Here is a 22,071-nt window from a genome sequence, read left to right as displayed (position 1 = left end):
GCCAGCCAATCGCAGGGCACATATAGACAAACAACCATTCACACTCATACCGATGGACGATTTAGAGTCTCCAGTTAACCCACCAGCCATGAGAAAATCCACGCACGCACAGGGAGCAACCTCCACACAGAGATGCCCAAGGGAGAATCGAACCCACATCTTCCCGATCTCCAGACTGTGACTGTGTGGCCAACATGCTAACCACTAAACCACCGTGCGGCCCCCACCCAATATAATGCAATTAAATTCTACACTACAACGCAATAACAATAAACTGTTAGACTTAAGTTTTAAGGTGAAAGTTGGTGTAAAAAGTTTGAGAATCATTGTACAAATGTATAACACAGTCAACATTTTTACTACCTCCGCTTACCATGCCGGTTCAAAGATGCATCTTGTACTCACAGGTAATTGGCTTGTGGTGCATGAGGGGAGTTAAACAGGGATATTTCTGCAAAAAAAGGAACATCATATTTTAATTTAATTTTAACACATTTATGATTAATAAATTACACTACTCAAACTTTTTACAGCTGCGTACCCCTTCAGACAGTTGACCCAAAGAAATGTCTGAGGGGTATGCGACTGTGAAAAGTTTGGGAACCACTGTTCTAAGACAACCTGTAACAGTCCAGTTGTGATCAATTGAATGCCCTGAGAATACATATCTTTTATTCCATTCTGATGTTGGCATCTTTCCGTTTGAATCGGTTCTCAGCGTTAAGTTTTTGTAGTTTTTTCCTGCGATTTCTTTTTCTAGCAGTGTTTTGTGTTTCCCTTTTTGTGGCCTATAGCCAGGTATTTTTATTTTTGGACTTTTTACTCCTGTGGAGAGTTTTGTATTAAATCTTTTGTTCACTTCCGTTTGTGTCCTCTCTGCATCTTGGGTTCCAAACACCGGTTTATGGCATTTTTGTCAGATTCCCCACTCACAGTGACAGGTTTTCCCCGCTCTGCCGTGCGGGGATTGGAACACCAATAGAAATGAAATCTTTGAGATTAAACACTCTTAACGCACAAAATAATCATCAAACTTACTTACTTGTTCATATGATGAACATAGAGCAATGAACAACTTCATGCTTTGCTCCTTTCTGTTCCGTTGCTGCGCCGTGAGGCATTTAGGTGCACTCGTAATTGTGGGAGTTAGGCACTAATTGTTTTTCATTTGTATTAATGTACCCCCTATGACAATTAGTGTACCCCACTTTGGGAACCTATGCACTAAACTGTACATTTTTTTTCCAAGAAAACTAAAATTCAATGTTTCACTACTTTTTCCACAAATTGCTGTTCTCTAAAAAGGAGCTGAACAGAAAAATTCACAATATTTTTTTATTTTACTACTACTGTACTTCACCTGTAAAAGTTATAGTGCATTTTAGCTTCATCGTGAAATTCCACCTGAAATATCCCGACCTACAGTTGTCCCTTGTGGTTCGATTATCGCTCCTAGATTGAGCAACCATCTACTTCCTGCATGTGACATGCTAGGTCACCAACTGTGCCAAGTCACCAGTTCACCTCAAAGGGAAAAGCCCCACATCTCTGCCCCTCATCAAAAAAAAAAAAAAAGAGTCCCTCCAGATGACATCGTGCTGCTCGAAGAAAGGGACTGAAGATGCCCAACACCGTTCTTACAGAGGAACAAAAATCCTCTGGGCGGTGATAGTTCACACACATCCTTCCCCCATCCACAAATCCATGTTGGACAATGTGTGGTGGCACCAAACACGGACGACAATAACATCTGTGTTTTAAGATGTCTCTGTATCTTTGTGAGGCCTAAAATGTGGTCCACAAAGAAAATGTGGCCCACAATGGGGGAGTTGTAGGCAAAAATTAATTTACTGAGTGGGTAAATAATTATAAATAGACTTTAGAATAACTGTTTGCATTGATGTGTATTGATTAAATTATTGTTGAGTGCCTTAAAATAAGTACAGTATAGATTTAACTGTTTAATCCATTAATCTAATAATTTAGTGAATTATTACAAGCAGTTTATAGAAATAAGGCTTTGTTAAATAATTAGCTAAGTACATGAACATCTGTTTAAGTGTGTCAAAGGTGAAACAGAACTAGTGTGGTGCTCACACAGTGTACAAACAGCTTGCAGGGTGCTTGTTTTCCCTCCATTTTTCTGATGCATATTTTCGACATCATCAACATGACATCATCAAGCTTGCGAGTGTGAATGTGCCTGGTGAATGTGCCTGAGACTTACTTTTTTTTTTTTTTTTTTTTTTTAAACCAAGTGGACCTTTGTGGCCCGCGGGGGGTTTCGTTCGAACGAACCCCCCCTGGTTACGGGCCTGTAATAGGTTGTGGAGAATTTCATCTCCACCAGGGTGTTACGTCATGTCTACAGGGCTCTAATAATTATAAAGATTGTATTATGAAATTCATAAACAGGTTTTCTATGCTCTAACTACAAAAATGAACCAATTAACCACGATAAACGAGGGATGATGATATATACATACAGTACTGTATATTTTGTTTCTGCGTACCATTAGATTAACTCCCCTACTGCGAGTTTGTGAACCATTGTATTAGTACACAGTATATTAAGCATCATATCTCCCTTATCAGGCCAGACATGGGCCAAAAAGTCAAGGAGACCCCCAAGCTAAAGCGGCATCAGAAGGGGTCACCTGTGTCCCTGCTTCTAAATCATGGACCCTGCGCTGCTGCAAAGGTCAATGACCCCCAAGCTCTACAATAATTAAAAAAAAAAAAACACACACACACACACAAAGTACCTGTGTGCCCCCGAGGAAGGCCGCTAAACTGGATGTCCTGTGGCATCTTCAAAGCCTTCACGCAAGACACCAAGGTAAAGGTCAGCTGCCATCACAGGATGTGCCTTAGTTAAGACCCTGAAGAGGTCAAATTGTCTTTACTTATTTATACTGAATGACTTCAACTTTATAAATGCTGATAATACATAAACATGTTTAGGAAAAAATATGGCAAAAAAAGATAAAATACCTAGAAAGATTAGAAAAACAAGAAGAAGAAAGAAAAAAAGAAGAAGAAGAAAAACAAAAACAAGCAGCAAAAGTGTGTTTTTGTTAGTAGAGATACCTGATTACTCATAAGGGAAAAAAAGACTTGGAAAGTTTAATAAAATGCTTTCTTCAGCCTCGATTGAATGCAGAAGCCAAGCTAATAGCACTCTCTTGTGGACAAAAAAGTTAAAGCAACTTAGACCATCTAAATAGACCCAAAATACCTGCATATCGTTTTCAATTCACCTTTCAATGCACGGGAAATGTGGTAACAGATTAATAAAGCAAGCATGACTGATCATCTAACACCGTAGAGCCTGCTGAATGAAAGGTGCACATATTACAAGAGTCACAGGATTTCTCACATATTTTCCAAACACTTCATTTATTTCATGTTATACATTCAAATAAAAAATATATATTCATATAGTGCTGATAAGCAAGTTTAAAACGAGCACACACAAGAAGTATTCCATGTGGCATATACATATAGAGAGAGTAGGAGAGCGAGAGAGAGAGAGAGAGAGAGTAGGAGAGCGAGAGAGAGTAGGATAGAGAGAGAGAGAGAGAGAGAGAGTAGGCGAGCGAGAGAGAGTAGGATAGAGAGAGAGAGAGAGAGAGAGAGAGTAGGAGAGCGAGAGAGAGTAGGATACAGAGAGAGAGAGAGAGAGAGAGAGTAGGAGAGCGAGAGAGAGTAGGATAGAGAGAGAGAGAGAGAGAGAGAGAGAGAGAGAGAGAGAGAGAGAGAGAGAGAGAGAGAGAGAGAGAGAGAGAGATGTACATTTCCAAAGCGTGGTTTTGAATACTATACAGTGTTTCCATAGCTGCACAGTTTTTTTTTCTTCCGTTTTTTATTATTTTTTTTAATGGGTGTTCTTCACTGGGTTGAGGCACAACTAGAATAAAGTGGGGGGCCAAGTGCTTCGAGGTAATGTTGAAACAGCAGGACTTGCAAAAGCAAAGCTTATTAAGGTTAAGGGTTCCACACTAAAAGTGTCAAAAGTAGGAAAAAAGGAGGCCACGTGCTGCAATCTGCCATTGAAATGACACGGAATATAGTCATGCAAAGTCCTAAAGTCACACACTTGAAACTGGATTGAAGTACGTCACAGAACTTGTCACCATGTTTGGTTGCACTGCAATAATCATCGAAAATCACACCACTGATTAGAGACAAAAAAAAAGCTTCCTCAAGTAGTCAAGTTATAAGTGCAATCCCACCCTTTACCCCCCACCCCCATCACACAGACATATTTTATATAAAAAAAAATAATAAAATACACAATCACTTCCACCGTCAGTCAAACTGAAGTACAGTAGATGCCCCAACACTCAACAAACCATGCTCTTACATACTGTACTGTATGTCCAGTAGTTATGTACACTCAACACAGTCAAATCATTCAGATATACAAAGTGTAACATTAATAATAAAATACAGCAGACAATTCATATCAGGAAATATATATATATATATATATTATTCATACTGTGTGTTATCCATTTTGGCATTTAGGCAGATGATTAAAAAGGCTGTCATGTATCCCTCTCACAGCTTATTTCACACATCCACAACTTCAACAACATTAAATACCTTTTCCAACATGCAAAAACTTGTTCCATTTAAGCAGAAGGTTTGACCGTTCACTCCATGTGTCCTATGATTATGATGATGAGTCTGGTGCTGCTGCTGCTGGCACAGCCGTAGCAAAACTAACAAAATACAATAAATCAAAGGCTGGTAAAGAGACGCTTCAGATTCTTGACATTTAAATCTTTTTGGAATTCTTTGCCTCAAACAGCTTCATGCGCTCCTGCACCGTCAGTCCCTCTTTTAGGCTCTGTTAGGGACAACACAGCAATTTGACATGTCAGCATAGAAGAGCCTTGAAAAAACATGTCTCCTACATACAAGGACACAAAATGGCTTGGCCGAGATGTCATGCAAACACATTGTAGCAATGAAGATCTGACAGTACGGAAGAGTATTAAGGGGAGGGGGAAAAAGTGTAATATATGAAAACAAGTGTTATTACAAGAAAAAAGCAGCAATTTTATTTCTTTTAAGTAAAGGTCAAAATTTCCACCCAATTTTTTTTTTTAAATAATAAACAACACAAAGAAAAAGACTAAAAATTGTGTAAAATTACAAGATTATTATTGTACAATTACAACTTTATTCCCTTCACATTTCATTATTTATTTTCATTATAATACTAAAAATATTAGTTATTTTTTTCTTGTCATGATAATATTGTGCCAATATTCTCCCAAAATGTTGACTTTATTCTTGTAAAAAATACAAGTTCAGTCCTAGAAAATGACCACCTTACAAATAATCAACTTGTTCTTGTTCTCATAAAATGTCAAATGTCTTCTCCTGAAATGTATGTATTTCTTATTTGTTCTCATATTATTGGGTCTTTACTCTTGTAAAAGTGTGATGAAAAATGACAATTTTATTCTTGTAACATTATTTATTTATAATTTGTTCTCCAAATATTGTGACTTTACTCTCAAAATATTGCAACTGTATCCTGCTAAAATTTCTACTTTATTGTCAAAAAGAATTAGAATATTATGACTGAATTTCTCATAATATTGTGACTTTACCATCACGTTTTTTTTCTTCACTGTGGCCATAATACTCCTTTGTAGACACACAAACAGGAAACTCAGACGATAAAAAACAGCACAGGTCAAACTTTACCAGTCCAGTACTTGGTAAATGATGTTTTACAATTGTGAAACGGCTAATCTTCAGACTGATAATATATACTGCAATTATTTCACTGAGTGGGAGGTGCAGGTTGGTATTAAAAAAAAAAAGGGAAAGAAGGGCAGTGTGGTCATGCAAGGATGCTTAGCACTACGTCATGCTTATTTAAGTATACATACAGCGCAGCCCGGGATGGGTTTTGTGGGAGGGCTTAACCCCACATGGGGAGTGTCAGCTGTCCCATGAGACCTGTTCAGTGACAGACTGGTGGACAAAACAGACACATGACAAATCTCGCAGGACTCGACACACGTCTGATGTGATTTGGCTGGGTTGCTTGAGAAGTCACATGATGCAGTCGTGCGAGGATTGTACTGCGTGAGGAAGGACCGACACTTACCTTTGACCTCACACCTCTGGATGACTTGGGGAGGGTTGATTGTTCCTTTTTCATGAAGTCAGGGTTACTTTTGGATTTCATGATATCTTCCAAAGACAGAAATAAGACTATGTTATGTCACCTCATTAGCATAGCATTAGAAACCATATTGCTTCATGAATGATATAGTGGAACCTCTAAGGTTGAACACAATCTGTGAAATGTAGCTTTCTTTGCATACACTGTTACTGTTTGACAAGTGCATTGAACAACACAGCAGCATCAGCAAACCAATGTTGTAATAACGCTAAGGAGCAAACTGCTCAGCCATCATTAATACAGCTGATGAGTTCACTGTAAACAAAATTGTGGCAAGTGCAACACACATGAATTACATACCAACAGCTCAGCAGCGTAAAACATTTTAAACTACATGCAGAGGTAGATAAAACATAATTAACTTAATGCATTGCGTCACAGCAACCAGTCAACACGTGTTTTGTGGTCTTGGAGAAGGCATTCAACTGTGTTCCTCGAGGAATCCTGTGCAGAGTACTCCAGAAGTATGGGGTATCAGATCACCTAATTCAGGTGGTTCGCTCCCTGTATGACCGGCGTCAGAGCTCGGTTCGCATTGCTGGCAATAAGTCAGACTCGTTTTGACTGTGAGTTGGATTCCACCAGGGCTGCCCTTTGTCACCGATTGTGTTTATTACTTTTATCAACAGAATTTCTAGGCGCAGCCAGGACGTTGAGGGGATCCGGTTTGGTGGCTGCAGGATTGGGGTGGCTAACAAATATAGCTCAAATTAGTTTAATTTAAGAGCTGACAGATATCTAGCAACTTCCATGGTTTTCTTGATTATAACCAAAATCACAGTTCTTACATAGTTATAGCATTGCCAAAAAATGTAACTCTTATGAGCTATTTTGTTGTCATTGTTATACCTGTCCAAACAAAAAGGTACCTTTAGTTGTACCAGGCTTTAAAATGAACAACAAACTGAAGAAACAAGGGTGGTCTAACTATTTTTTCCATTAATGTATTTGTGCTTTCATTTTGAGGTAGCAAAGGCTGATTTTGAACCACGACGGGCAATAATTACTGTTGCGTTAGCAGGCACATCGTTGCGCGCTGACACTCTCTTCCCTTGTTGCTCAACCTGAGTGCGTGAGGCGAGCCGTTGTATGTGTGTGCGCTCATGGGACCTCCGATTGGATTTTGGGGACTGGGCTTTTTTCCGCCCCCCCAATATTGTCACGATCAACCGGCAAAGTCCTAAAGATCGACTAGTATCTTGAGATTGACGGTTGGTGACCCCCCTGTTTTAGATTAACTTAATCTTAGCAAAATCTGTTTAATGTAAAGGTGGACGCATTGACTCAAAACAGGGATGCAGTTATGTTGAAAATTAATTGCTCTAATTCCAGACGGATACTTAATATTTAACTTAATGATGACACTAACACCATTAAAATATTAGGTATGTTATAATTATTTTATGAGGAACTAATGTATGTTATTTCAAAGCACAACAAAAGAAAACACCATCATTTGTGGAAAAGGAAAGAGGAAGTTTACGCACACAGCCCTGACACTGTCCACACAAATAAATGGCCATGGTAAATAAATGTTGCTATTGATGACATACTTGACATATGCAACAAAAAAACTCTTATTTTGATAAATTGTCCCCCACAAAAAAAGCGAGAAAAGGAACACGAAGGACATATTAGCTCTGTCTTGTAACTTAATCCCTAGAATTATTTAATTGACAACCTGATGTTTGTTATAATTAATATTAATCGAACACATAATATTATCATGATTATAAAATAAAATGATGAAGTATTAAGCACTGCATTGTGTTTTTCATGTATTTTTTAGTCCAGACACTACACGCTCGTGCGTAATGGTGTTTAGACATCAGTGTATAACACTTTGCACAAATGTTTCAAGTCAACAATGGTGTGATGTTTTCATGCAATGATGGATAAATCTTTATTGGCTTCCATTGCATGTTTATTTCTAACATATGATTTAACTTCACCACTTAAAATGTGCATTGCCTTTTTGCCCTGTCTCCAAAAGGTGCGTACGCCAACTACAAAGGTGGAGTAGCGGTGCGCACGTTCACGTCAAGTTGTGTTTTTATAGGTGCCATACTTTGCGTTGAAAACTGTGTATGCAACTTTTCGGCCCCATTTTGTGTGTACGCAAGCTTTATAAGTAAGTACCCTGATCATCAGTAATGTTGAGACATGACGTTAGATTACATTACCTTTCACAGCATGCATGGAGACTGGCTACTGGGCCAGCAGAGCAGAGCAGACATGTCATGGCTGAGACATGCCATGGCTGAGATCGAATGGAAAAAAAAGGTTCTCCTCTCATTCTGTGTGGAAGTGGTAAATTTTTGGCTTTTGTCCTTCCCTACTCCGTTTGAAACACTTTAAGTTTAGGTTAAGTAAATTGGAGAGGCTCACTAGTTAGCTCAGTAGCTTGCTATGCAGATTAACTGTAATTTGAGTGAAAAATAATATAACTCCCTAAAAAGAAAACACCGCTTACCATATCCAGATGTAACAGTCCCATCAACAGTCCTCTCCCCTAAGGCTTCAGTGGCAATGAGCAGCTTTTCCTTCAGCTTGCCAATGTCACAGTCTGCCTTGGCTTTCACAATACTCAGCTCTGTGTAGATGTCTTTGTACTTGTCTGTGGCGTACTTCTTGTCCTGTTGGTTGGACATATAGTATATACAGTACACATGTCAGTCCTTAAAGAATGAAAAGGATAGTTCCACGAGAAAGTGCCTTTGCTGACCCTAAGAGCCGACTGCAGTTCGTCCTTCAAAGAGTGAATTTCCTGTTTAAGATACTGTATTTCTGACTCCTTGATTCGAAGCAGCACCTTCAAAATGGCAAGAGGAAAAGATGAGATGAAGAAACACATTGTAACCTGGAGTCCAGGCCTCCTTCAGGACATACCTCCAGTTCATACACATCTTTGCCCTGCGTAACCGGTGACAGCGCTGTCTCACCACTGAAACATGAGCGCATGCGTGTGATCTCCGCAGATAGACGGTTATTCAATTCCTGTTGGACCACATGGAGTCAAGGGGACTACACATCATTAGATGTGAAAGTTTATGTGTGTTTGTGTGTGTATATTATAACCTGGTTGTGAGTGTTGAGCTCCTGGTTCTCTCTCTGACACTGCCTGAGGGCCTGCCTCTCGGCCTCCAGGGCCTGAGCCAGATGGGCATTCTCCAGACATTTCTGAGAATACTGCTCAGAGAGAACCTCCAGCTCCCTCTGGATAGACTGCAGCTCCTCCCTGGACAGATACAATCATCCCCGGTTGTTGACGCACAGCGTGTTCCCTTTCATTGAGCAATGATGCTGCTAGAAAACCTACTTGTATTGTGATCGCAGTTCATCAATATCAGAGTTCTGTCCACTGAGCTGGGAGCGCTGAGTCTTCTCCAGCTCCTCTTTGTGTGCGTTCTTCATAGCTTCAATAGCTTCACATTCAAGGAAACAGTAAATATATTTTACTTTATAGTAGGACAATTTAAGATGAAAATAGAGAATAATTTATATACCAGCGATAGTGGCAGCAGTCTCCTCGGCCAGGAGCCTCTCTCGCTCCTCTATGAGCTTAGAAATCTCCCTCTGATGCTGCCTCTGGAGGTCGTCAATCACCTTCTGGTGGGTGTCTTCCATTGCTGCAAAGCCACGCTCACATGTGGCCTGGTGACAGGCAGAGGGAACACACTGTACTATAAATCTATAAAAATTTTACGATTTCTACTTTAGTACACCATGTGTACCGTTACATTGCATCACAAGGCTAAAGGTTGTCATGCAAGATCACCGTAAGCAGTTATGCAGGCCCAGCTCTGCTAGTTAGGAAGTTAAAATAGTGCACCAAGTCAGCACAGGCGCGAAATGACTATTGTAATTCTAATGAATGTGGGGAAATGGTCAAAGAACTTAGACATTTTACACATCATCACAGGCGATTGCGGGTTATTTAATGATCATTGTGCATGAGTTTGATGAGTCAGGATATCTCAAATTAGTCTGTGTTAACTGCATGTGCAATTCATCTTACTATTTCCCAATTCCAATACTCTTAATGGGTGCTAAATTGTTACTATCTAAGGCTATGTTGTCATATATATTAAAATACCTAAGATTGCTAGAATAAAAATAAAATAAAAAAAAAAACCTTAAGACTTTCAAAGTCTCTCTGGTATTTCTCCCTCAGGCTGGCCACATCTGCTTCCATGTGCTTGTTCTCCAGTTCGTCCCTCATGCTGTTCATCTGAGTCTCAAGTTCCTGGATCCTGTCCTTCAGCAGCACCATGGTGTCCACCTCTGACATGATCTGTGCACCCTCCTTGCTCCCTTGCTCCTCCTCTTCCATTGGTGCTGAGGCCTCAAAAGAAGGCTGGTGGGACACCTCAGGATCTTCTGCTTGGGCATTACAAATGTTGTCCTCATGCTGGGAATGCAGCTTTACAATCTCCTCTTTGTAGACGTGCTCAAGCTGAGAGATTTTCTGCACAAATTGTTCCTCCAACTTCCTCACATGACTAAGGTGCTGCTTCTTCATGGTGTCCATGTCCAACAGCAAATCCTTCAGCTTCTGCTGGCTGTTTGTCGTGGCCTCCACAAGGGCCAGCTCTGTAGAGGCCCGCTCTTTCTCAGCTAGGTTTAGCTCTTGCTTGTGCTTCTGCTTCAGCTCCTCAGTTTGCATCTTGAAATGTTCTTCCAGGAGCATCAGCTGTTCTTGCTGTTGTGAGAGTTGGTTAGAACGTTGGCTGACTTCACTCTTGAGAGTTTTGTTCTCCTTCTGAAGAATGGCCAGTGTTTGAGAAAAGTTGTGACGCTCCTCCTGAAGAGATGTTCGGTACTTCTCGTGGATGGCCCTGACGCTGCAGGCATGCTGTTGCACAAGGACGCCCATGTTCTGATGCGTTTGTTTACACCAACCCACATTTCGTTCATGCATGGAGCGTAGCCTGCACGCCACGTATGCCACCTGAGCCTGGTTGAGGGCTTCTCGCATACAAAGAGAGGCACTTGTAAAAATATTAGATGTTTGGGGCCCTAAAAGTGCATTGACCATTTTAGCTAGTTCAGGATGGTTGCCACTGCTTTGTATTTCTTCAGCATACTTGTACAGCTTTGCTGCTTGGTGTTGGAGCTCAGTCGCCAAGCTGTCATGTGCATCTTGAAGAGACTCTATGGAGTCAACACCACAAGATGGGACTTGCTCTGCAAAATGTCGTTCTAAGATCTTTTCAGCAAGCTCACGAGCATCTTGCAGTTCAATCTGCTCAGTGTACGGGGCAAGTTCAGGTGGGCGAATATCAGCCAACTTTTGTTTGCCGAAGCCAAAGTTACTTTTAACTTCTTTGATCACACTTTTCAAATCGGACCTTTTGGAGGCTTCAATAATCGCCTTCAAGGCCATTTCCCTTTGCTGTAGATTGTGGTGAGCTTCAGCCAGCTCCCCTTTAAGTTGCCTGAATTTGTCTTCATAGCAAAGCTTGAGGTTTTGAATGGAGTAGGACAGTTCTGCTTTGATTAAAGTATTAAATACAGCTGATGTATTTATGTCTGCATCAGCTGCAACACTGGCCTCCTGTGATTTGGCAACATTTGAACCTTCACACGGTGTCGTCTCTTTCTCAAGTTCCTTCCAGAATGCATTCTCCAACATCAACTTCCTGGTCAAGACATCTGCATAAACTATAGCTAAACAATCTTTGTCATCACTTTTAATGTTCTCTATGTCCTCCCACATCGCTGTCAGCGTCTGGACAAGGTCAGAGTCAGAGGACTGTACCAGCAATGCCATTTTATTCAAAACAAGAGCCTCAAAAGAAAGTGTCTTGGCAAAGAGATGAACTGTATCTTTATCCAAAGATTCTGACATTTGAGGGGGTGCAGGTGATTGTTCTTCCAAGGTCTTTTGCCCATGGCGGATATACATTGATGCACTCAACAGCTCATTTTCAACCTCTGACAGTGAGTGAAGCTGTGAATCAGTGGTATCGTGAGTGCCAGACAGAATAGCCTTGACTTTATTTTGACTTGTTTCCACACAATGCAGGGCCTTTGCATAAGGATTGTTCACAGGCGGCCCACAGGCACATTTTAAATCTTTGTCTGTGTAAGGATGGTTTTCAACCAAGTTTAGATCTTTCTTGGACACATCTTCAACATGAATGGTACGTTGCTCCTGTAGATTCTTAGTTAGATTTCTCAGTTTTTCCTCAGTAGTGAGCAGTTTAGTTTCTAGGGCATGTACAATGGAGATAAACTTCTCAGAGTCACTAGCATGTGAGAATGGGGTATCTGAGGGGGGGAGTGCTTCAGCTACATCAAAGTCTTTCTGGTTATCTACTTGTCTTGTATATTCAAGTGTACTGCTCATATGGCAACTATCCGGGTCATCCAAGTCAATGTATTTTTGGCATTGGATATTAGAAAAACGGATTCTTGGTCTTTTGGTCGCTTGAGACGCCTTGTCATCGGTGGAATTCTCCATCTTAGCTGCATTTTTTGAAGAAAAGACACGTTCCCGTTTGCTTTGTTCTTGGACTTGTTTCCTCCCTGAGTGTAGATCAGAATATCCCAGCTGTAAGTCATTGAGGTGCTGCTCAAGCTCTGCGATGCGGTCCTCTGCGACCACAAGCTTGGCTTTAAGATCTTGTTCAGCACTGCCGGGTTCAACTCTCTCTACCAGACCTTGACTCATTTGACAAAGAAGGTCTTCCTTTGCTTGCAGCTTCTGTTCAGTTTCCTCCAAGCTGTTGCCAAGTACTGTCATTTTAACAAGTGCCTCTCTCAAGTCCTCCTCCTTGCGTTCCATCAGCCTTTCATACATTTCCTTTGTCTGTCGAATCTCTTCCTCTTTCTCTCGGAGGAATTGGCTCATTCTCTGAAATTCTTGGGTGGCCCTCTCGTAAGAGTTCTCCAGAGAGCAGTAATCTGCCTCTTCCGCTTCCAGGCGATTGCGAAGCTTATTGACCTCCCGGTCCGCCTCTGCAATCTGGTTAAGGAGCTCCTGACATCTGCAGGTGAGCAGACCTCTCTCTTCTTCTAGCCTGCGTACACTCTCCCTCAATGACTCTACCGTGTTGGTCTTCTGGGCAAGCTCCTCTTGCACCTTTAGCATTTCCTGCCTGTATTCTACTCTTGCTGAAGCCTGCTGCCCTCTTAGTAGGGCCTCCACCTGCTGTTCGGCCTCTAGCAGCCTGTCCTCCATGCCCTTCTGTGCCGTTTCAGCTTCAGCTATTCTCCTGCACAGATTTTGTCTTTCCCTCTCGTGACTCTCCTGAATACCATGCTGCTCTTTTCTCAGGCGTTCCTCCTTCAGTGCCTGACCTTCCTCTGTGGCAACGAGCCGCGCAGTCACCTCTTGCAATCTTTCCTGTAATCTCTGTATCTCTCTGGTGTGGTCTCGCTGCAGGGCCTGCTGGTGCTCCAGATGCCTGAGGGCCTGGTTCCTCTCTAAAAGGCTGGCCTCCACCTCACGGAGTCTATCTTCACTGTCCTTTAGCTGGGCTCGCAATGTGGCCTCGCTGTGCCTGTGCTCCTCCTCTTGTTCCTTCGAACGCTCTTGTTCAAGTTTGAGTTCATTGCGCATGCGGGCCACGGCTTGTTCACTTGCCAAGATTTCAGCCAGTGCAGATGCCAGCTTCGCCTGCAGGGCCTGGATATCAGCCTCATGGTGGTCTACTGCATCCTGGGCTTCAGTGTAGCTTCTCTTTAGTGTATGTATCTGCTGTTCAGTGAGGTCCTGCTTGCGCTTTTGGGACTGTAATTCGCTCTGCAAGTCTTGGTTGAGCTTGTGCAAGTGTTTCCATGGCATTCTGTGTGGCAAGGAAGTAGGGGCTGTTGTGTTCTTGAAAGAGATTGATGAGACAAATTTGATTAATGACATGGCCTTATGTTCCCTCTCTGATACGGAGAACCACATCTCAAATTTCTTGAAATCAATCTTGTTTGGCAAGATATTTTTTCCCCCATGAACTTCCACTGTGCTTTTTCAGGTGATAAAAATAAACAAATACACAAAACACAACAAAATGTACTATAAAACAAAAAAAGGTTACAGTGTGTGTTAAAACAGTATACATTTGACACTCCTGTGATGTGATATTATAAAATTGTGCATGTGCAATAAGCCATTAGTTTCCAGAGAGATATTAGTTCAAGTATGCATTTCTACAAACCCAAAATACATGCATAATACACCAGAAATCAAGCTGGGAAAATACACACAAAGCACAGATGGAACAAAGAAAAAGCACAGTGCAAGGCTTCTTGATCAAGTTTCTTACCTTATGTAAATCACTTCAAATCAATTATTTTCCCAGGAGATGTGAAACTCCGTAACAAAAATTAGTACAGCTCATGCTAGGAACACCACAGCCATGCATATCAGTTATATGAGGAGAAGCACCCACGCCAGTTGGTAGAATCCCATACCAAGTTACATTCTAAACACATAAGCAAGTATACCATGAAACTCATTGCTGCCAAAGAGCCATCTGTTTTACTTGAATCGATTGACCTGTACCTGAAGGACATAACCCTCTCTGGCACTGTGTTCTCTTCCTAGTGCATCTTCCAGCTGCTCTTTTAAAAGCCTGTTCTGCCTCTGCAGTTGGTCCAGTTCTTTCTGCTTCTGTCCCAGCTGATAACAGAAATAGACACATTTTATTAGATGCAGTGACAGGTTAAAATTATATGTATATACATAATAAATGCACAAACCTCTTTGTCTAGCAGTGCAGCAAGCTCATGTGGAGGCAATCTATCCGGGTTCCCTGAAGCAGAAGTGATGGGCACCTGCTTCTCTTCCCTTAGTGGTGTTGTTTCAACCTGATGCCATCGCTGTTCGATCTCTTCCTGCACACCTGAGGTTCCGGTAAACTTATCTTCCTCCACATTGTGAATGGCAGTAGGGTGGTCTACCTCTATCTTTCCTTGCTCTTGACATTCAGGTATGGGCGGCTGCAATGGCGATGTAGTGTTCAACGTGGAAGTGACAGTAGCAGTATTTGGCAAGTGGTTGGCACCGACTGTGCCCCTCCTAAGGTTATTCTTTTCCGTAAGTTCTACTGTTGACGGCGGGTGAGTGTCTGATACACAGGAGGACTGGAGGGCCGAGGTAGACACAGGAGAGGACATCGACGAGGAAGGAGAAGAGGAAATAGAACAGCAGGAGGTGGTGGTGGAAAGGGATGAACTGAGGTCAACTGTGTCCGCTCGCTCCTTCACAGTCTTGTCTGTCTTTTCAATTTTGAACTCAGACCAGTCAAAAGTCTTTGAGCGGCCCTCCCGTCGGCGCTCGCGGACCCTGCTTTTCCGAGGCTCGGAGGGAGGTGTGGAGGCACCGTTGCCGGTTGGCTGTCTGTGGCCGTCATTCTTGGTAGGCTCAGGAACGGGGCTGGGCTCAGGCGTGATCTGTGGACAAGGCTCCAGCAGCACCTGAGCTTTTATCTTCTCTTCAGGGATAGATCTGAAATGAAAGAATTACACATGTATTTGTAATCATTATGGATGCAATACAGTACAATGCCAAAAGCTTTGCTGGACAGAGTGCACACATAACACAATGTTGACAGTGGAGCATAATTTAACTGTGCAGGTAAATGTGTTAAAAACGACAATACACACTATTAGACACATGACAAAGTATTAAAATCCACTTATGAGGCACACTGTGTGTTGGGCAGAAATCAGCTTTAGTGTTTACTCATAAGCTAAAATAGGTCGGTAATGCTACGGTAATGCCATTTATACAGGGGCTTAATGTGAAGAACGTATTTGCAGCACAGTGGGCAGGAGAGCATTTTTTTCTGTGATGTGACTGACTAATATACTTTCATCACGTTGTGTTGAGGATGTGTCAGCGAGGGGAAATGAGAAGGCACGGCACTCAAGAATGAGAAAGCGGTATCTGAGGTGAGCGTGTGTCTATGCAGAAATGCCAAAAATATCACACCTTCTCTCCTTGAAGGGATCAGCTCAAGAGACACACTGGCACGGTGCGACTCAGTTTTTGACTCACACCATGTAATATACGTTTTGAAAAAAGGTATTCTGAAAAACTTTATGTTTATGGTAAAAATCTAAGCGAGAAAGGTAGTTATTCTAGTTTGTTGATGTGATTACTGTTTGGCTCCACAGCGGCCCAACTGACAAGGAGACATTACTAAACACCACATGACACAGGGTAGGACGACAAACACGCTGGGGCAGACATTGCTGAGCAATTACATCACTATTACAGGGGGAAGGCGGAGGAGAGGGAGGAGATATTCAACACACAAGCTTTCCAACCTGGGCTTCAGTACGGATAGTTTCAGTGAGATGTTTTTCCTGGAAGCAGGTTGTAAACACCGATTGAGGGAGGAGGAGGAAGAAACATAGGGTAAGGAGGAGAGAGGGATTAAGTTCAAGTAGGTGAGAGAAGCAGCCTTCGTATCTGCCAGCGGTCAAGTGTTGATCCTCTCTGGGTATTACCGAGTGACATCGGGGGCAATGGTGGGTCGAGCATTCTTCATGATGGCCTGAATCCAGTTGCGACGGATTCCGGAGGTCATGGCTGACAGGGTGCACGCTCCTTCTTTACACTAAAAACAAACAAATCAGATAGAGTATTTTGGGCTTTGACAACACATTGTAGCGTTACCAAGACTATTAAATCACACATTAGTACTTCACGTGCATTACATTCAGACCAACGCTGCATAGCTGAGCAGTGCAAACTAGATTGTTGCACCTCTTGATTATTCACACCACTTTGACCAGAAGTGACTTCAGCAGCTTTCTGAGGAACAGTCTAAAAATATACTCCTAGGTTTTATGCTCAACCACTTACTTGGCGCTTATACAGCAAATTACTGGGCCATGCAAGAGTCTCTTGTGTCACAATCAGAAGTAACCTGATTACAGTTGAGACAATAGGTGTGAAACAACTGAGCTATGAGATGTTGTAGATGGTAAACCCTTAATATCCCTCTGTGGAGAAATTAACGCGGCTATCACAACATCAGTAGCAACAATTTTGGAGGGGAGAAACAGGAATCTAATGGCTTTTCTCAATTGCAATCCAGACACAGTGCTGCCCGGTGCTCCTATATTGGGACATTTTATTACAGACTTGGGGTTATTATCAGTCACCACAATCTTTATTAAATGTACAACTACACCATTAGTGGTGGCTGCCAGCTATTTTAACTGATGCAAAAAATAATAATTGACTTAATGGCAAAACCCCCGTTCATATATCAGCAATGAATTCATCATACAACTATTGTTGTAGAAGAACATAGACAGATGACATCATGCTTAAATGACAGAAACAATTAAAGTACTGTTATTATTACTGTTGGCATCTTTCATCATGGTTGATTCAGTAGTGTCAGTGTGTGATGCAATATACTTAAAAATTAAAAAAAAAAAAAAATGATGGGGGCTTGCTGCAACTAGACTATACAATTTTCAAATTGTATTAGTGTCAGGAAATAAAAATGTAAAAATGTCCATTCCATCTGATGCAGTTCTGCACAACCTCACTAGTCATGATCAAGTTCTTCCTGGCCTATGTGAGTATAAAACCTTACCGACTTCCTGTGGTAGTTGAGTAATCCCAAATCCAAAAGACTGACATCTTTATATATAGAAACGTGACAGTCAAGCTCAACTCAACTCAACAGTGCAGCCACTTACAGCCTCTCTGTGGTGAGAAGGAATTGTGGATATAAATACTGGAGTTATTAATTTCTCGACACCAAAGCCTCATTGTTCTTCACCAAAGACAACGATCACTCTCGACTACTCCATTTCTGACATCCACCAACAAATAGCCACAGATGCTACTGAACGCAAATGTAAACAAAAGATAATGACCTCTTTGCTAACTATTTGTATGGAAAGTTAAAACCAGCAGGAAATAAAACACTGGCAACCAAGAGATAATGTTCCCATTTACAGCAACTATATATGTCCCTAGAGCTAAAGATGTTTAACAGCCAGGAACAGAATATCCTATCGTGGTCATATAGACCAATTATGCAGGATGAGTGGGAATGTGTGTTCACGACAGAAGGCTTCAAACGGGGGAGGCACATTTAGACTATGGTGTCACAGAAAGATGACAAGTCATGTGACATCCGTCATGGCAGACAAAAAGAATCAGTTCAAAAAGAGAAACAGCAAAACCTGATACCTTAAGTTGCACCACATGCTGTCTAAAGCTGTTTATAGGCTGGCAGCAGACAGCAGAGCTAAACTGTGTCGACAATGTGTTCTGTCCTGACGGCTGATAAATGACGCAAGACAATTGATGACATCAATCAACACTGACCAGGATTTGGAAGCCATAATTCCTCTGGACTGGAAACTCTTTGACATCATAACATGTCGACAGATCAATCTCACCATCTAGTTGTGAAGCCTTGAGAAATCAATGGAGAAAGCATTAAATAAGCACATAATTCATAACACATACAATAAGAAGTGTCTATGAAACACATTCATACCTCCTCAGCTATTGAGTCCTTATAGTACCTCAGACTTTGATCTGTGAGAACAAACCAGTGCTTCTTCCACTAAAAAGGGTAGGAAAAAGAAGACCTAATATGACTTGGATAGTTAAGTGTGTATGTGTATGAAATGATGTAGTAGAGTGAGAAACGGTTATCACACAATGACACAAATGATTACCATTCCATCTTCGTACAGCTTGGTCATCCATCCTTTTTTGAAGTTCAGCAGATCTGGCTGCAGAGAAGACAAAACCATTATTCCATATTCCAGAGTCATAAATATCACTGATCAATTACAGTATGTAGTAAATGGTAACCAAGTGACTCGCTGATAGTGGCACATCAGGAAACTGCCATGTTTGTGCAACATTCAGGTCAGCACCTTAGCTAAGTAAGTGTAAGTGCCAAAAGGTGACGTTAGTTCAACGACAGACTGCTGTGCAAGCTGCTGCACAATGAACCAAGCTCTAGACACTCTAAAAAGACCAACGTAAACAATGCATCCAAACTAGGCCTGTGCTCACTCAACTATACCTTGTTTTTGTTTAGCTTCATCAGGTGTGGAGTAACCGTCTGGCAGAGAGTCATTGTGACAGCTAACTGCCTTCACTTCATGTGTTGACAATCTGGTTTCTCTCCTAACCAGGGAACGCAACGCTCGACTGTGGCCGCCTCCGCGTCGGCTATTTATAATCAGCAGTAGCGGTGGCGGCAGTGGTGTCAGTGTGTGAGAGTGGGTGGGTGGGGTTCCTGGCAGCTGCAGCTCACTCGCAGGGACCAACCACAGTGACTACAGCAGTCTCCAAGCAGACCTGAGGACAGTGGCTGACGTGTAGGAGTCAGACCTCAAGGAAGACACCTTTGCAACATTAAGTACCTTGGTGGTGACTTTAATCCCACTTGTAATGGGTAAGGGATACATTTACATGTGTTCAGTTTGGAATGAGTAAACAACAGAGATATGGTAATGTCATGTATAACAGGGTAATTGCTAGTAATTCAAGTATAGTATAGTATACTGTATAGTGGGACATTTAGTTTTTTTTCCCCCCAACTGGGCTTTATTATTTCAACACTTCATTGTCCGGCATCTTGGACATAACAAAATCTATGATTGTGTTATATTTTGATCTTGCATAATTCAAATGCTGATTACAGCTTTCAAAGATTTCATCCCACATCTCACCCTTCACCTCTGACACACCTCTTTGGACTGATCAAACATGCCAAAAACTAGGCAACTGACAGAAACAAATGTGATTAGATTGTTCTATTTTTTTTTTATCCTAAAGTCATTTGTCACAGTCTGCTCCTTACAAGTCAACCTATATTTCATCATTCAAACGAGGGTGCAGAGGGTGAGAAAAACAAGCCAATGTCAGGGTTAATTCATGTGTCGTTATGTGCTGTGAACGTTTTCTGCAGCGCTATTCACTTGAAAAGTTGTATTCCAACAATGTACAGTAGACAAATGCGGCAGGAACTCACTGTCATTGAGGACTCTGTGACTCTGCGGTCAAGTGACTTGGCCCTTCTTAAGTTTGCAAAAGTCGAGCTGGACACATCAGGGACAAAGTGGTCCTTCCCTGCATCCAATGACATGTCCTAGAACAACAACAAAGTCTTAGGATTACCCCCTGGGAGGTCATTGCATTTCAATCTTAGTAAATAAACCACAACATACATGTTTGTCCAGATAGCGTCTCTCACTGCGGCCTTGTCGCTGCACATTGTTGACACTTGATGACAGCTCGCTGGAGCTGCTCGTGTCCATACGCTCCACATTTGGACTCTCTTCAAATCGGCCGATGACTTGGGAACGCCTAAGAGGTAGAAAGCACCGTGTCGCTAATCAGTATGCAACAAAACTTAATACATATTACATGCCATTGCCATTTGTTGCAAAAAGTCAAATATACTTGTAAAGAAAAAGTAGTTGTTTGATCATGATAATTATGGTAGCAGTAAAAAAAAAAAAATGCAGCATTTAAGGAGGTTTGAGCAAAACCAAAATTGTGTTATTGTCCACAGAAAGCATTGCTGTCAATGCACTTCATTCATACACAACAATGACAATTTGACTCTGGAGAGTTTTAGACTCAAAACCTCTTTAATAGAAAACAATGACCTAGATTTAAAAACAATAAGAAATATATATATATATATATATATATATATATATATATATATATATACACATACACATATATAAAGAGTGGCTAGGATTTGCAGTAGTAGTAGTAGTAGCAGCGATGACAACTTACAGCAGCATTACCTTCAACCATCATGAATCATATTGATTCAAAAGTTAATTGTGTGAATGTTGAAAAAAAGAGGGGAACCCATGTGTCCACCAAGAGCATGTTTTGTTGTAACATGAACGTTTGTATTAATATGGTGTTTGTGTGTGCTCCCAGGTAGAGAAGAGATGAAATGATAGAAAGCAGGAATCAGCGGTGACCAGCAGGAAACAGCATTGGGACAGAGGTGGAGGGGTTGTTGAGCATGAGCTCTGATGAGCTCTGTTCAGAAGCCCCTGGAAAAGATCAAAACAACAAAACCAATCTAGCAAAAGGAGCAAGAGGAAGAGGCCCACAGAAAAGGAATAACACATGCACGTCACACCTCAAATCATTAATGAGTACAACAACAGAGCAATGCTAAGATATTAAAATGCTGAAACGCCCCACCATTCTATGACAAATGATTACAGTTTATGTTTCATTAATGATTTTTTGACATCACATATTTTGATCTAAGACAGTTATGCCATGCAATACTGGCATGTACACTCACCTGCGCTCCTCCCCAAACAGCCGAGCCACCTCTTCTCTTCCAGGACTCCGTGTGCGTGCTCTAAGCTCTTGCCGCTTTTTCTCAGAATGAAAGGCTTCACGGTAGGTCAGCCTGCGAGCCCGCGGCACGTCTGACAGCGCCGCATACTCCCTGCCTGAACGACCAACTCTACCCCCTCCACTACTCACACTAGCAATGCTCCCTCCACCACCACTGCGTCCCTCCCAGGTGGGAGTAGCACTGCTGTGTTCAGAGTCCAATGAGCTCTGGGAGGAGCTGATGGTGGAGTAACTGGGGGACACAAGGGCATCTGGAGAGGGGAGAGGGTCTTGGGAGTGGGGATAGGGGCAAATCGGGGGTTCGGGCTCAGAGTTGTACCTGGGACTGGGAGCTCCTAAAGAACAGGAGGATGTTGATGAGGACAGGGGCAGATAGTGGGGTGGATGCAGTGGTTGTGAATGCTGTGCAGGTTGTGGAGAGGGCTCAGACTTGGTCTTTTCCAGGGAAAAGTAACCACTTTCCACGCGTACTTTACGCCCACTGCTCAGTGTGCCACCATCTGTAATGAAGAGAAATCAATCA

General features: G+C 41.9%; 1 protein-coding gene across 12 annotated transcripts in view; it reads right to left on the bottom strand.

Moving 5' to 3' along the window:
* Positions 1-3,715: 3,715 nt before the first annotated feature.
* Positions 3,716-22,071, bottom strand: part of si:ch73-103b11.2 (protein outspread) — a 52,321-nt gene continuing 33,965 nt past the window's right edge. For 4 of the 12 annotated variants that reach the window (XM_054766683.1, XM_054766687.1, XM_054766685.1 and 1 more), the window contains 18 exons: positions 21,490-22,048; positions 20,378-20,516; positions 20,182-20,298; positions 18,872-18,928; positions 18,688-18,756; positions 18,513-18,602; positions 16,667-16,776; positions 16,484-16,522; positions 14,912-15,659; positions 14,715-14,831; positions 10,347-14,036; positions 9,718-9,865; positions 9,531-9,636; positions 9,290-9,449; positions 9,101-9,208; positions 8,937-9,023; positions 8,685-8,847; positions 3,716-6,219 (listed from right to left, as the gene is read on the bottom strand). In XM_054766683.1, the coding sequence (XP_054622658.1) occupies positions 5,987-6,219; positions 8,685-8,847; positions 8,937-9,023; positions 9,101-9,208; positions 9,290-9,449; positions 9,531-9,636; positions 9,718-9,865; positions 10,347-14,036; positions 14,715-14,831; positions 14,912-15,659; positions 16,484-16,522; positions 16,667-16,776; positions 18,513-18,602; positions 18,688-18,756; positions 18,872-18,928; positions 20,182-20,298; positions 20,378-20,516; positions 21,490-22,048 (6,740 nt within the window). In that variant the 3' untranslated portion in view covers positions 3,716-5,986. Of the gene's footprint in view, positions 6,220-8,684; positions 8,848-8,936; positions 9,024-9,100; positions 9,209-9,289; positions 9,450-9,530; positions 9,637-9,717; positions 9,866-10,346; positions 14,037-14,714; positions 14,832-14,911; positions 15,660-16,483; positions 16,523-16,666; positions 16,777-18,512; positions 18,603-18,687; positions 18,757-18,871; positions 18,929-20,181; positions 20,299-20,377; positions 20,517-20,957; positions 21,210-21,489; positions 22,049-22,071 lie in introns of those variants that run through there. The other 8 variants (XR_008569475.1, XM_054766688.1, XM_054766686.1 and 5 more) reach the window with 8 other exon arrangements.

The sequence above is a fragment of the Dunckerocampus dactyliophorus genome, chromosome 2, assembly GCF_027744805.1.
Source record: "Dunckerocampus dactyliophorus isolate RoL2022-P2 chromosome 2, RoL_Ddac_1.1, whole genome shotgun sequence".
Classification (NCBI taxonomy): Eukaryota; Metazoa; Chordata; class Actinopteri; order Syngnathiformes; family Syngnathidae; genus Dunckerocampus; species Dunckerocampus dactyliophorus.
The sequence above is the reverse complement of the archived record's forward strand: the minus strand, read 5'-3'. Positions and strand labels throughout refer to the sequence as shown.